At 39.3% G+C, this 13,669-nt stretch overlaps 1 protein-coding gene across 1 annotated transcript in view; it reads right to left on the reverse strand.

The window, feature by feature from the left end:
• LOC110465704 (tolloid-like protein 1) overlaps positions 1–13,669 on the reverse strand; it is a 304,885-nt gene that overhangs the window by 3,605 nt on the left and 287,611 nt on the right. The window contains exons 15-17 of the mRNA XM_021521705.1: positions 12,716–12,792; positions 8,510–8,623; positions 3,431–3,466 (exon numbers count right to left, since the gene is read on the reverse strand). Coding sequence (XP_021377380.1) covers positions 3,431–3,466; positions 8,510–8,623; positions 12,716–12,792 — 227 coding nt within the window. The remainder of the gene's footprint in view (positions 1–3,430; positions 3,467–8,509; positions 8,624–12,715; positions 12,793–13,669) is intronic.

Below are 13,669 nucleotides of genomic sequence, written 5' to 3' on the forward strand. Positions count from 1 at the left end.
ATACATTAAACAGTTATCTTTTATAGACATACGTTAAACAGTAATCTCTTATAAACATACGTAAAACAGTAATCTCTTATAGACATACATTAAACAGTTATCTTTTATAGACATACGTAAAACAGTAATCTCTTATAGACATACATTAAACAGTTATCTTTTATAGACATACGTTACACAGTAATCTCTTATAGACATACATAAAACAGTAATCTCTTATAGACATGTAAAACAGTAAACCCTTACGGACACACATAAAACAGTAATCTCTTATAGACATACGTAAAAGAGTAATCTCTTATAGACATACGTTAAACAGTTATCTTTTATAGACATACATAAAACAGTAATCTCTTACAGACATACATAAAACAGTAATCTCTTATGGACATACCTAAAACATTCATCTGTTACTGAAACACATGAAATGGTCATTTCTTACATGTACAGACATAAAAAAGCAAGTGTTAAGGTGACTATACAGGGAGGCTAGGAATTGAATAACAAATTGAATCTTTGATGGCCTTCAGAATAATCTCTATCCCCCGGACATCTGGTGTGTGAGACTTACATCAGTTAAGGTATTCGTCCATATGATTAACGTCCTCATTTCTGAGTGATTGCAGTTGCAGGTAATTTTATATTTCAAGGTCAAATGCATTTGTTGCCAAGAGCACTACTGTAATCTAGATGTAATCCGAAAGACAAGACGTCTCCCACATCTCTGGTTTAGCCTAGGGGAGCTTCAAATCTATATCTCTCCTTATTTGGAAAAAAACAGCTTAAAGACATAGCTATAACCTTGGCCTTTGGTGACCCTGTAAGACCGCTGATGACCCCTGACCTTATATTGAAATGTCAAACAGTTGTATAATCATGTGACTGCCATTGGCAGTGCCATCAGTCTACCGGGACATCGTATTGTGGATATATAGTAAAGGACGGATTAGGGACACACTTTGATAACAAACATCTCAAGAGGCTCACCATCAGATATAGGTTTGTTAGTAATTTGATTTACTGAAACTTGATTTCCCACGTATGAGATCAGTGTTAATCAGACTGACAAGAGTTGATCAACACCTAGACATCTTCACTGGTACGAACAGCTGTACCAGTGATTACCAACACACCTGGATCAACCTGCATTTCAAGCAATATAGATTCAGATTTACATTTACTGGGGAAATTCATGGCTTTTTGAGAACAATATGTTCCACTGGGCCAAAAAGGTTAATGTTTGGATAATGGTAAACAGATGATCAGTACCTTGCCATCAATCCATCTAGCAAGCCTTTAAACCAACCAGCTTTTCTCAGAGATGGAACATGAAGGTAATATACAAAAAACGAAACTTTCTTGAGTGATAAACTATTGTCCTATCTTGAATGAATGTATTACAGAACAAGAGGCCCAAGCGGCCTGTATCGCTCACCTGGAAATGTTAGCAAAATTAAAGTTGAAATAGCCCGATGTTGCTGGTAGTGTACATGTATTACATGGTTAGTCAGGGGTTATATTTATATGCAATTGGACAAAATCCTGTCATTCCTACAGTAGAAGAAGGATTTGAAGAATTTTCTATGTTTTCCTTATTGGGCCAAGTCCCTCTGCCCCCAGGGGGTCAGACCCACCGTTTATATAAAATTAGTTTCCTTCACCAAAGGATGCTTTAGAACAAATATGGACAAAATCCTGTCATTCCTAGAGAAGAATAATAATTTTAAAGCTATTTTTATATTGTTCCTATTTGGCTCTGCCCCTCTGCCCCCAAGGGGTCAGACCCATGTACCAATTTATACAAAATTAATTTTCCTTCCCATAGGATGCTACTGTTCACATTTGGTCAAAATACCTTCATCCCAACGGAAGAAGGATATTAAAGCTATTCCTCTTTATCCCTTATTGGGCTCTGCCTCCAGGAGGTTCAGACCCACCGTTTATTCAAAATTGGTTCTCCTTTACCGAAGGGTGCTTCATACTAAATTTGGACAAAATCCGGTCATTCTTAGGGAAGAAGAAGGATTTTGAAGAATTAGCTATGTTTCCCCTATTTGGCCCCGCCCCTCTGCCCTCAGGGGGGTCAGTCCAACGGTTTATACAAATTAAGTCCCCTTCACCCAAGGATGCTTTAGACCATATATGGACAAAATCCTGTCATTCCTACAGAAAAAGAATTTTTAAAGAATTTACTAAATTACCCATATTGGGCCCCACCCCTCAGGCCCCAGGGGGGGCCACACTCACTGTTTATACAAAATTGAGTCCCTTTTGCCCAAGGATGCTCTAGACCAAATTAGGATGAAATTCCTTAATCCCTATGGTAGAAGAAGGATTTTAAAGGTCTATCTCTATTTCCCCTATTGGGCCCTGCCCCTCTGCCCCCAGGGGGGGCACACCCATTGTTTATACAAAATTGAGAGCCCTTGGCCCAAGAATGCTCCAGACCAAATTTACTTAAAATCCATCAGCCATTCAGAACTAGTAGCGCTTTTAAGGAAAAAGTTGACGCATGGACAGACGGACGGACGCTGCGCCATGGCATAAGCTCACTAGAACTTCGGGCAGGTGAGCTAATGATACATACCAGACAAAGTGGAGATAAACTTTATATTGACACAAGAGGCCCAGGAGCCTTGATAACTCATCTGGATTTTTTTCAAGTTTTAAACCTGGTAAATACCATAAATGTTCATAAAAAAGAGTACAAGAAATTTTAGCTGTTACAATAAGCTATATACCTTTTGGGTCTTTTTTGCAAAATTTTATTACATTTGACCCCTGTGACTTTGAATATGGGTTAGGGTCATTCATTTGAACAAACTTGATAGCCTTTTAATCCCAGCATGCTGCTTGTTAAACATCATCAACAGACAACCCGATAGATCTTCATCCTAACATGTTACTGGCCAAATATTGTCAACATAGGCCTCATTGTTATTAAGAAGTTTTTTTAATATTTTTTTTAAACACATTTAACCCCTTGTGAAATTGATTATGGGGGAAGGTGATTCATTTGAACAAACTTGATTGCCATTTTATCCCAGTATGCTACTGGCTAAATCGCATCATCAAATTCCTTTTAGTTATTGAAGTTGTTTAAAGAGACATGTTGACGCTAGAAAGACAATAGATGCCACAACACTGCATTAGCTGATCATGTAGTCATTCAGACCAGGTCAAAGGTATAAACCAGACAAACTGGAGTTGTATATATACAGTGTTAGTCTCAGTATTATACATAAAATGTTAGTTTTTATTACAGGGTTAGTGTCCGAGTACTATACATAAAATGTTATACACTAGACAAAATGGAATTATATACCAGGTTAGCTTGTTATCTGGTAGTAGAACTACTGGATAGACAGAGGACTGACATAGGATGGACAGTGGACAGACTGCCCACATGGACGTCAGACAGACTACCTACCGGACGACGATGCCTGTTCCTCGGTCTTTGGGATACCTGGTAATACCAACAAACCTTTACCTGCGTGTCATATACATAGATTCCATAAGAGGGATGAACAGCTATATAGGATTCAGGTCAAAATGCACTTTCAGGTTGTGCATTAACCTTCATCAGAAGGATTTGATGTATGTCTTAAATATACTTGATAATTTGTTGGCCACCATTTCTAAAATGTATTGTTTTCCCAATTCCCAATGGATCTGATGTTTGTTAAGCACTATTTCCAGTATTTCAGTTTTGGTAATCGATAGCGAGGTGTGAGGTGAGGCGTTGAGCATATTGCATCCATCATATCACCTGTAGCTGGGACACCCCTCCCCAATGGGCCAGGTCCATGTCTAAAGATTATGCTATCACGCTATCTTATCAGCAAGGCAACAGGACCTCCGCTGTGGGGGCCAGACCCATGTCTGCAGCTTTGTATCCCATCAACAATGTCCTTTCAAACAACAGCTGTTGAAGACTCATCATGTTGGATAGCCATATTTTTGTTGCTGTAGATATATGGTTCTCAGGCAGCAGTTCCAGACTATATCTAAACCATCAGCCAGTTCAAGTCATTTTCTTTGTACACAAAATAATCCAGCTAAAGGTCAAGCTAAGCAACAAACTGCAGTAGTCTGGTCAAGTTCAAAACTACAGACCATGGAAGCGACCTTAACTCAGCCACTAACTGTGGCAGCCTGGTCAAGGTTAAAACTCTACAAACCATTGGTAGCCACCTAATGGACTAACTGAGCCAGATACTGCAGTAGCCTGGTCAAGGTCAAAACTACACAGACGAAGGACTTTAGCCAACACAAGTTCTAACTTAGCAACTCACTGTTGTATTCTGGTCAAGGTCATAACTCTACCGACTATTGAAGCTACCTTAAAGTCAACCTTAGCCAGACTGCAGTAGCCTGGTCAAGGTCATTGCTCTAGAGATCATGAAAACAATCTTAAGTCAGACTTAGCTACAGATTGCAGTAGCCTGGTCAAGGTCATTACGCTAAAGATGATGAAAACAATCTTAAGTCACATTTAACTTCAGAGTGCAAAAGCCTGGTCAAGGTCAAACACATTATACAACGATGAAAGAGGCAATAAGCTCAAAGTCATGACCAATAGATTGGGAAGCTAATGCTTGAAGTCAAACCCTATACACTGGAAACATGCTCAATGTAAAACTTTATCATTATATAAAAGAAGCAAACTCAAGATCAAACGATATCTACCATGGCAGCCTGCTTAAAATGATACTGATAGCAGGACAAAGTCTTATCAAAAACCCTAGTCCCCTTACCATCAAAAGACACTATTCTGAGAAGAAGTTGCATACAAAATCTGGCATGTGACAGTGTATTTGAGACATTGCAGCTGCCTCATGAAAGTAAGAATCATTTTAAATCATGGAAGTCTGATCAAAGACAAAAACCTCTGTGTGCCATGAAAGTCTGATCAACGTGAAAACATAATATGTAAACCATGGTTGTCTGGTCAACATCAAAACCTCTGTGAACCATGGTATTCTGATCAGGACCAAAACCTCTTCAAACCAGGAAGCCAACTCCTCCTCCAGGAGACTTTCCCCAGATATTTACCCCTTCAATCACACCATCATGTGACCTTCCCCAGATATTTACCCCTTCAATCAAACCATCATGTGACCTTACCTAGATATTTACCCCTTCAATCACACCATCATGTGACCTTCCCCAGATATTTACCCCTTCAATCAAACCATCATGTGACCTTACCTAGATATTTACCCCTTCAATCACACCATCATGTGACCTTCCCCAGATATTTACCCCTTCAATCAAACCATCATGTGACCTTACCTAGATATTTACCCCTTCAATCACACCATCATGTGACCTTCCCCAGATATTTACCCCTTCAATCAAACCATCATGTGACCTTACCTAGATATTTACCCCTTCAATCACACCATCATGTGACCTTCCCCAGATATTTACCCCTTCAATCAAACCATCATGTGACCTTACCTAGATATTTACCCCTTCAATCACACGATCATGTGACCTTGCCTAGATATTTACCCCTTCAATCACACCATCATGTGACCTTACCCAGATATTTACCACTTCAATCACACCATCATGTGACCTTACCAAGATAATTACCCCTTCAATCACACCATCATGTGACCTTCCCCAGATATTTACCACTTCAATCACACCATCATGTGACCTTACCCAGATATTTACCCCTTCAATCACACCATCATGTGACCTTCCCTAGATATTTACCCCTTCAATCTCACCATCATGTGACCTTACCTAGATATTTACCACTTCAATCTCACCATCACGTGACCTTCCCCAGATATTTAGGGGGTCAATCACACCATCATGTGACCTTACCTAGATATTTACCCCTTCAATCACACGATCATGTGACCTTGCCTAGATATTTACCCCTTCAATCACCCCATCATGTGCCCTTACCCAGATATTTACCCCTTCAATCACACCATCATGTGACCTCACCCAGATATTTACCCCTTCAATCACACCATCATGTTACATTACCCAGATATTTACCCCTTCAATCTCACCATCATTTGACCTTACCCAGATATTTACCCCTTCAATCACACCATCATGAGACCTTCCCTAGATATTTACCCCTTCAATCTCACCATCATGTGCCCTTACCCAGATATTTACCCCTTCAATCACACCATCATGAGACCTTCCCTAGATATTTACCCCTTCAATCTCACCATCATGTGACCTTGCCTAGATATTTACCCCTTCAATCACACCATCATGTGCCCTTGCCCAGATATTTACCCCTTCAATCACACCATCATGTGACCTTCCCTAGATATTTACCCCTTCAGTCTCACCATCATGTGACCTTACCTAGATATTTACCCCTTCAATCTAACCATCATGTGACCTTGCCTAGATATTTACCCCTTCAATCACCCCATCATGTGACCTTCCCTAGATATTTACCCCTTCAGTCTCACCATCATGTGACCTTACCTAGATATTTACCCCTTCAACCTCACCATCATGTGACCATACCCAGATTTTTACCCCTTCAATCTCACCATCATGTGACCTTGCCTAGATATTTACCCCTTCAATCACCCCATCATGTGCCCTTACCCAGATATTTACCCCTTCAATCACACCATCATGTGCCCTTGCCCAGATATTTACCCCTTCAATCACACCATCATGAGACCTTCCCTAGATATTTACCCCTTCAATCTCACCATCATGTGCCCTTACCCAGATATTTACCCCTTCAATCACACCATAATGTGACCTTACCCAGATATTTACCCCTTCAATCCCCCCATCATGTGACCTTACCTAGATATTTACCCCTTCAATCTCACGGGGGGGTGACCTTCCCCAGATATTTACCCCTTCAATCAAACCATCATGTGACCTTCCCTAGATATTTACCCCTTCAATCTCACCATCATGTGACCTTACCTAGATATTTACCCCTTCAACCTCACCATCATGTGACCATACCCAGATATTTACCCCTTCAATCTCACCATCATGTGACCTTACCCAGATATTTTCCCCTTCAATCACACCATCATGTGACCTTACCTAGATATTTTCCCCTTCAACCTCCCCATCATGTGACCATACCCAGATATTTACCCCTCAATCACACCATCATGTGACCTTCCCCAGATATTTACCCCTTCAATCACACCATCATGTTACCTTACCAAGATATTTACCCCTTCAATCTCACCATCACGTGATCTTCCCCAGATATTTACCCCTTCAATCACACCATCATGTGACCTTACCTAGATATTTAACCCTTCAAACACATTTCTTACTTTTTCTTAAAAGTACACCACAACCAATTCTAACCTTTACCAGATAACACTAATTTAAAGATGTTTTATCATCAGTTAAAAATCTAGTCAAATTATGGTTCCTATTTGATATTTCTGTAATAGCCATTAAATTATTTCAGTTTTGTAATTTAATAAATCAATAAAACAAGTTTTAGCAAACATTAATTCAATTTGCCATAATTTTAACTTAATTTATGAAATTCTAAACATACATCTAGTTTTGATTAAAGAACGATATTAGAAAATTGGACATGACTTCCTCCTAGTGAAATGTGCAAATGATTTATGTAGAATATGATAACAGTGAACATAAGATGACTCTGCCACAGCCTGGTGAGCTATGAGCAATGATGGAGATTAAGAACCTGACGGACGGCAGGATAGATCCATCACTTCAATTAGACAAACTCATGTCAGAGACAAAAAAGTCTCCAGCAATTCTCCAACATCCTTGAACATGTTACGAGTCTTCCAGTGCAGTAGAACTTTTAAATGTCCATTAGCGAATAAAAAAATAAAAATATTCCTCAATTTGTAATAGAGAATATATGTGAGGAAAGAAAAACACAATAACAAATTGCCTTGTCAGCTAGTATTAAAGTTTCCAATGAAGAAAGCTTCCATGACTTTGTAATGGAAACACTTAATACTACTTGTATATCTCATTATCCTGTCAATCTCAAGTCTATATCATGTCTGTCTTAAAGTCTATATCCTGCCTGTCTCAAAATCTTTATCCTGCCTGTCATAAAGTCTATATCATGTCTTGTCATAAAGTCTATATCCTGTCTGTCTCAAAGTCTATATCCTGTCTGTCTCAAAGTCTATATCATGCCCGTCTAAAAATCTATATCCTGCCTGTCATAAAGTCCATATCCTGTCTGTCTCAAAGTCTACATCCTGTCTGTCTCAAAGTCTATATCCTGCCTGTCATAAAGTCTATATCTTGTTTGTCAAACAGTCCATATTCTGCCTGTCTCAAGGTTGAATTTCTGTTTGTCTCACAGTCCATATTCTGTCTATCTCATAGTCAGTTTCCTGTCTGTCTTAAAGCCCCTATCCTGCCAATATACAATTTCCTTTGAAACGGATCTAGATATCATCAGACAATTAACATGTTTTACAATCTTTACATCAAAACTACCAGCAGTATCATAAATGGCACATAAATTACAATATATACTTACATCCTGTTGTCTCATCAGAGTTGTCTCCCCCTCCACAATTTTTCATCTTATTACACTTCATATCTGCACCAATGCAGTACCTAGTTCTGCTGCACATAAACCCGTAACAGGTTCCTGGAGTGGGAAAACATCAAAGGTACATTACACTATATAGCAAAAGTGAAAAAAGTCAAGAAGTTATTTTTTTTACACATTTGTAATTAATCTTTAGAAAATCTTTATATGTCTTTAGACCTGTGTCAACTATAACAAGAACCTCAAAACCCGCCAACTCTCCCTTTTTTGGAGAGAGACTTCAAATTTTGAGATCTTAAAATTGATTACTCAGTGACAGTCATCGCCGTATGATTTAACTTTCGCCAGTTTGTTACGTTGTAAACGTGAATCAGTATGAGGAGAAACGTTTGTTTACTTTCTGCGTGATTTTTGGACTTGAGGTGTGGCTGCGCTACTGTACACACTGGGAGCAAGGCAGCCTACTGATCGTTTACTGTTGTACGAATAATACCACCTTACAACTTCGTGTTTAAGGACTTGACGCACTTCCTATACAATTATAGCGAGCAAAATACTTCGCCGTGATTCGTCATTATGGTGTGAACTTGACATTGTACGTGCATTCGACCGTGCCAACCTACACCTTAGGCTATATATAACGTTAATATTTAGGCCTATCGACAATAGTTTTAAGACATGGGGTCTAAAAGTAGGAATTCTACAGTTGTTCCGTATGATCCGGTAGCTCGTTTCCGAGAGGAATTGACAAGATTGACTCTACCGTTCAGTGCCAACGGGAAACGAACGGGTTTGATAAATAATTTGAGAGACTCGAGGACAAGAGGTGCGCGATCCCACAATTTCGTGCGACAAGATGGCGACCAGGTTACTTCGAATCGATATTATTCCTCGATGGTTCGCATACGCAAATGTTGGTCGACATCGTCACTAGATTGGCAGAGAGTGTGTCAACACTACAGGACAGTTATGTCAGACTGGCAAGGCGATAAAGTGATTCCGTTACTAGCGTCGCCACAACGGTGAGTTCTGTGACAATTCTTCCCAGCGTCAAGTTTCTCCTGCAGCAGTGGCCGGCAGCGAACATCAACTCGGCACGGAATGGAGGATCCTTAACAAACCTCAAGCAGAGTACACCTTAGAGACCGCATACATGAGTTGAGAAATATACGCATCACCAGCATGCACTTTCGAAGTTTCCAGGTGAAATCCGTCCTACAGGCTCCCTGAAGAGCGAAGAATGTCGACACTGTCACAACAACAACACGTGTGTATCTTCACTGGCTGACATCTGAGGTGTCACGAACGCGACGCATTCGGTTTAAATGAACCTCGAGTCTTACTCAAGTCCTTGGTTCTTACCAGGCAGGTTCCAGGCTATCGGGCTACTCCCAGGGCTTTATGATATCGTCTATTCTGCATGCTATGTGCGCGCAATTGTGGTGTTTGGGTTCTTTTTCAGAAAACGACGAGTACCATATATCTTTGTATAGTGGGTTATTTATTTCCCCTGTATTTGTTCCCACACTTAACGCGGGAAATATATCGCGCAATGCGACAGGTGTCAGAGGTCAGTTTGTCAATGGTCAAATAGGGTGCCACACAGCCACCATGCAGCAGTTTTCAACACGTGGTCCCTTTTCTTGAGTAATTGGAACGGAGTATCCTTCTTCTTGGACGACCATTTACAGCTTCCGCTGACTAACATTTGTTCACTGATGCTACGCCTGAATCGTTCGGAGGTATATTCTTGAACAAGTGGTTTAAGGGTGTCTTCCCTCCCAGTCTTAAGAAACAAGACCCATCTCTGACACTTTTTGAACTTTACCACATAGTGATGGCTTGTGTTTTGTGGGGCCATCAGTGGCATGAGAAATGTATCTTGTTCCATTGTGACAATTTGGCCACTGTAGAAATTATTTCTAAAGTGCGCTCACAAGTGAAAAGCATAATGGGGCTTATGCGAAAACTTATACTTAAGAGTCAAGTTGCTTTTCTGCAGCACAGTAGAGTCAAGCTTCTTCTCTAGGTCTATACGATGTCAAGTCTTAGCGTCAAGTCGCTTCTCTGCAGCACAGTAGAGTCAAGCTTCTTCTCTAGGTCTATACGATTTCAAGTCTTAGAGTCAAGTCGCTTCTCTGCAGCACAGTAGAGTCAAGCTTCTTCTCTAGGTCTATTCAATTTCAAGTCATAGAGTCAAGTCGCTTCTCTGCAGCACGGTAGAGTTAAGCTTCTTCTCTAGGTCTATTCAATTTCAAGTCTTAGAGTCAAGTTGCTTCTCTGCAGCACGCTAGAGTGAAGCTTCTTCTCTAGGCCTATTCAATTTCAAGTCTTAGAGTCAAGTCGCTTATCTGCAGCACAGTGGCTCGAGTCAAGCTTCTTCTCTAGGTCTATTCGATTTCAAGGCTTAGAGTCAAGTCGCTTTTCTGCAGCACAGTAGTGTCAAGCTTCTTCTCTAGGTCTATTTGTTTTCAAGTCTTAGAAATGTGTTTTTTTTCTGCGTTCATCCAAATGGACCCCTATGGTAAAGGAGTGAACATTAAAGTGTTTGAAAACAAAGTTTTGCATCCTGTGCTCAACCATGATTCCCTATTTAGCAGCAAGGAAGGCTCAAGGAGCTATTCTGACTTCACCTTTGTTTATTGAAAACATGTTTGTTTTTCCAAACCGTTGATGCGTCAGACTTTCATATCGTACCTCAAAGAAACTCTGACTCGTATAGGTATCAACAGCCATGATTTTAATGGACATTCCTTTTCGTATTGGTGTGGCTACCTCAGCAGCTGCCGCCGGTGTCCAGGATCATGGTATTCAGACTTTGGGTAGATGGTCATCTGACTGTTTTACTCGTTATATCCGAACAGATCCTGCTACAATTTGTAACAGCTTCATTCGCATCGGAGATATATCTGTGTTCCCGGACAAGTCTCAGTTTCACCTGTGTTTCCATTCCTCTAAAACTGACCCTTTTGGAAAAGGAGTTGTCATCAAGATATTTGAGAACACTGTTTTAACTCCTGTGGTTACTATGTGTGAGTTTTTGACCACTCGTGTTACTCAAGGGGCTACCCCTTTGTCGCCCCTTTTGCTAGACAATGTGTTGAAATTAACGTCAAACCTTTAATGCGTCATACTTTATCTTAGTTAAAAGAAACACTGACTCGTATAGGTGTGGATCATCGATCTTTTAATGGTCATTCTTTCCGGGTTGGTGCTGCCACCTCCGCAGCGGCTGCTGGCGTTGAGGATCATGTCATTCAAACCTTGGGTAGATGGTCCTCCAACTGCTATATACGTTATATTCGTACGGATCCTACCGTTATTTCAAATGCACAAAAATATGACCTTGTCCAACTGAAATCATTTCATGTTTTACTTTGTGCTTGTTTTCTTGTTCTTTATACCTCAATCTTCAAATTTAGTTATTATTACCTAGTTTATATTAAGTATTGGGGGCTCTCACTCACTAGTAATTTCCAATTCCTCGTTTCGTTCCACTTGGGTTTTAATTTCTGGGGAATTTTTCCCCCAATACTTTTCTGTAATATTATTTACTTATCTGTTGATTATTTTACTGCTTTTGCTTTAATTTTTCTGTCTATTCTTGATATTCTTGAATCGCTCAGGAGTTTCGTCTTGCCAGCTCTTAAATCGCTTAAGTCTGGTGGTCAGTTTGCATCTCTTGAATCGCTCAAGGCAAAAGCTCTCTGCTTTTAAATCGCTTAAAAGTTTTCTTTACTACTTATATATATATGAGTATTTTATATGCAGCTCTTGAATCGCTCAAGGGTTTGCTAGATATCTACATGTATACTGTCTTGAATCGCTCAAGAGTTGTCTGGCCTACTTAAAATATATTGCTGAGAATATATATTTTTTTTCCTTGTGGCCTCTTTCTTTGCTTAGGAGGCTACCTCGTCAGTACACGTTTGTTTTTGTAGTATTGTATATAGTAAGCTTATAGTGTTGAGTGAGTAGCCCCTGATACGCCAAAGTATAAGTTTGTATTTTCTTTTTATCTTGCTATCTGCCTCATTTAAATATCTCGAATTGTAATAAACAGGTAAACTGTTGTTTCATCGTTTTTGTTGTGTATAAACATTTGCCAATGACAAACATTTCCAAAAAGACCAGAGAAAAGGATTGGATATGGGAGAAGACATGAAGTAAAGACAAGTACAGAACACTTACCAGCAGATTCTGTGTGGATCTCTGTCCAGCTTATTTCAAATCCTTTCCCCCCTAAAGAGTTACCAGATGTAAGGAATCTAAAATAGACAAAGTTAATCATCAGTTAACAGAAAAATATTAAATTTGTAACCATGTTGAAACAAAATGTCTTAAGAGCTTAAGAAATACACAATAATAAAATTACGAATACAAATTCTACCAAACAGGACATTTACACTTAATATTTTTCATCTGTGATATATTTTATATTGATGTGAAAGAAAACATGAAATAAGGGATAACAAATTATATGATAAAACTGAAGGCCTTTTAGTTAATGTGACTTTAGTCAGACTAAGTGACCATTACGATAACTAGACTTTGATATGACTTTAGTCAGACTAAGTTCATTCATTCATATCTTTATTCCTCCAAATTTGAAGAGTTACAAATGACATATATATGGGTTACAAAAATAGATACACAAAAGACATAAGTATAAGGTAAAATGAAAAAGAAAAAAACGTGGAATCAAACAAAAAAAGTTGCATGATTACACAATATATGAGGTACACAACGATAAATAAAGACATACACAGGACTATATCAAACAGCAAGGGAACATGTATGTAACGACAGGACTGTCAAATTGCCAGGATGAACCAGATATAATACGAATGCATATGATTTACATGTCTGGCAGACTATCGTCGTTAATTAAATGTAAGAAGGGATACTTTTTCAGCATAAATACAACAATCTCTTGCAAAAGATGCGAAAAGGCTGTCCTCATTAACAAATATGTCTTTCATGGCAGCAGATGGACTGCCGAGGAATGTCGCAATTTGCACCTCCCTACATGAGTTAGCAAGAACAACATACACATTCACCGGATAATCGTTGACTATCTTGGTGAAAAGTTCATCACGTAGAGTTAGCAATGTGGGACTACGGCAGTCTAAAATACAATGCGCA

This window comes from Mizuhopecten yessoensis, unplaced genomic scaffold (assembly GCF_002113885.1).
Source record: "Mizuhopecten yessoensis strain PY_sf001 unplaced genomic scaffold, ASM211388v2 scaffold11099, whole genome shotgun sequence".
Taxonomy (NCBI): domain Eukaryota; kingdom Metazoa; phylum Mollusca; class Bivalvia; order Pectinida; family Pectinidae; genus Mizuhopecten; species Mizuhopecten yessoensis.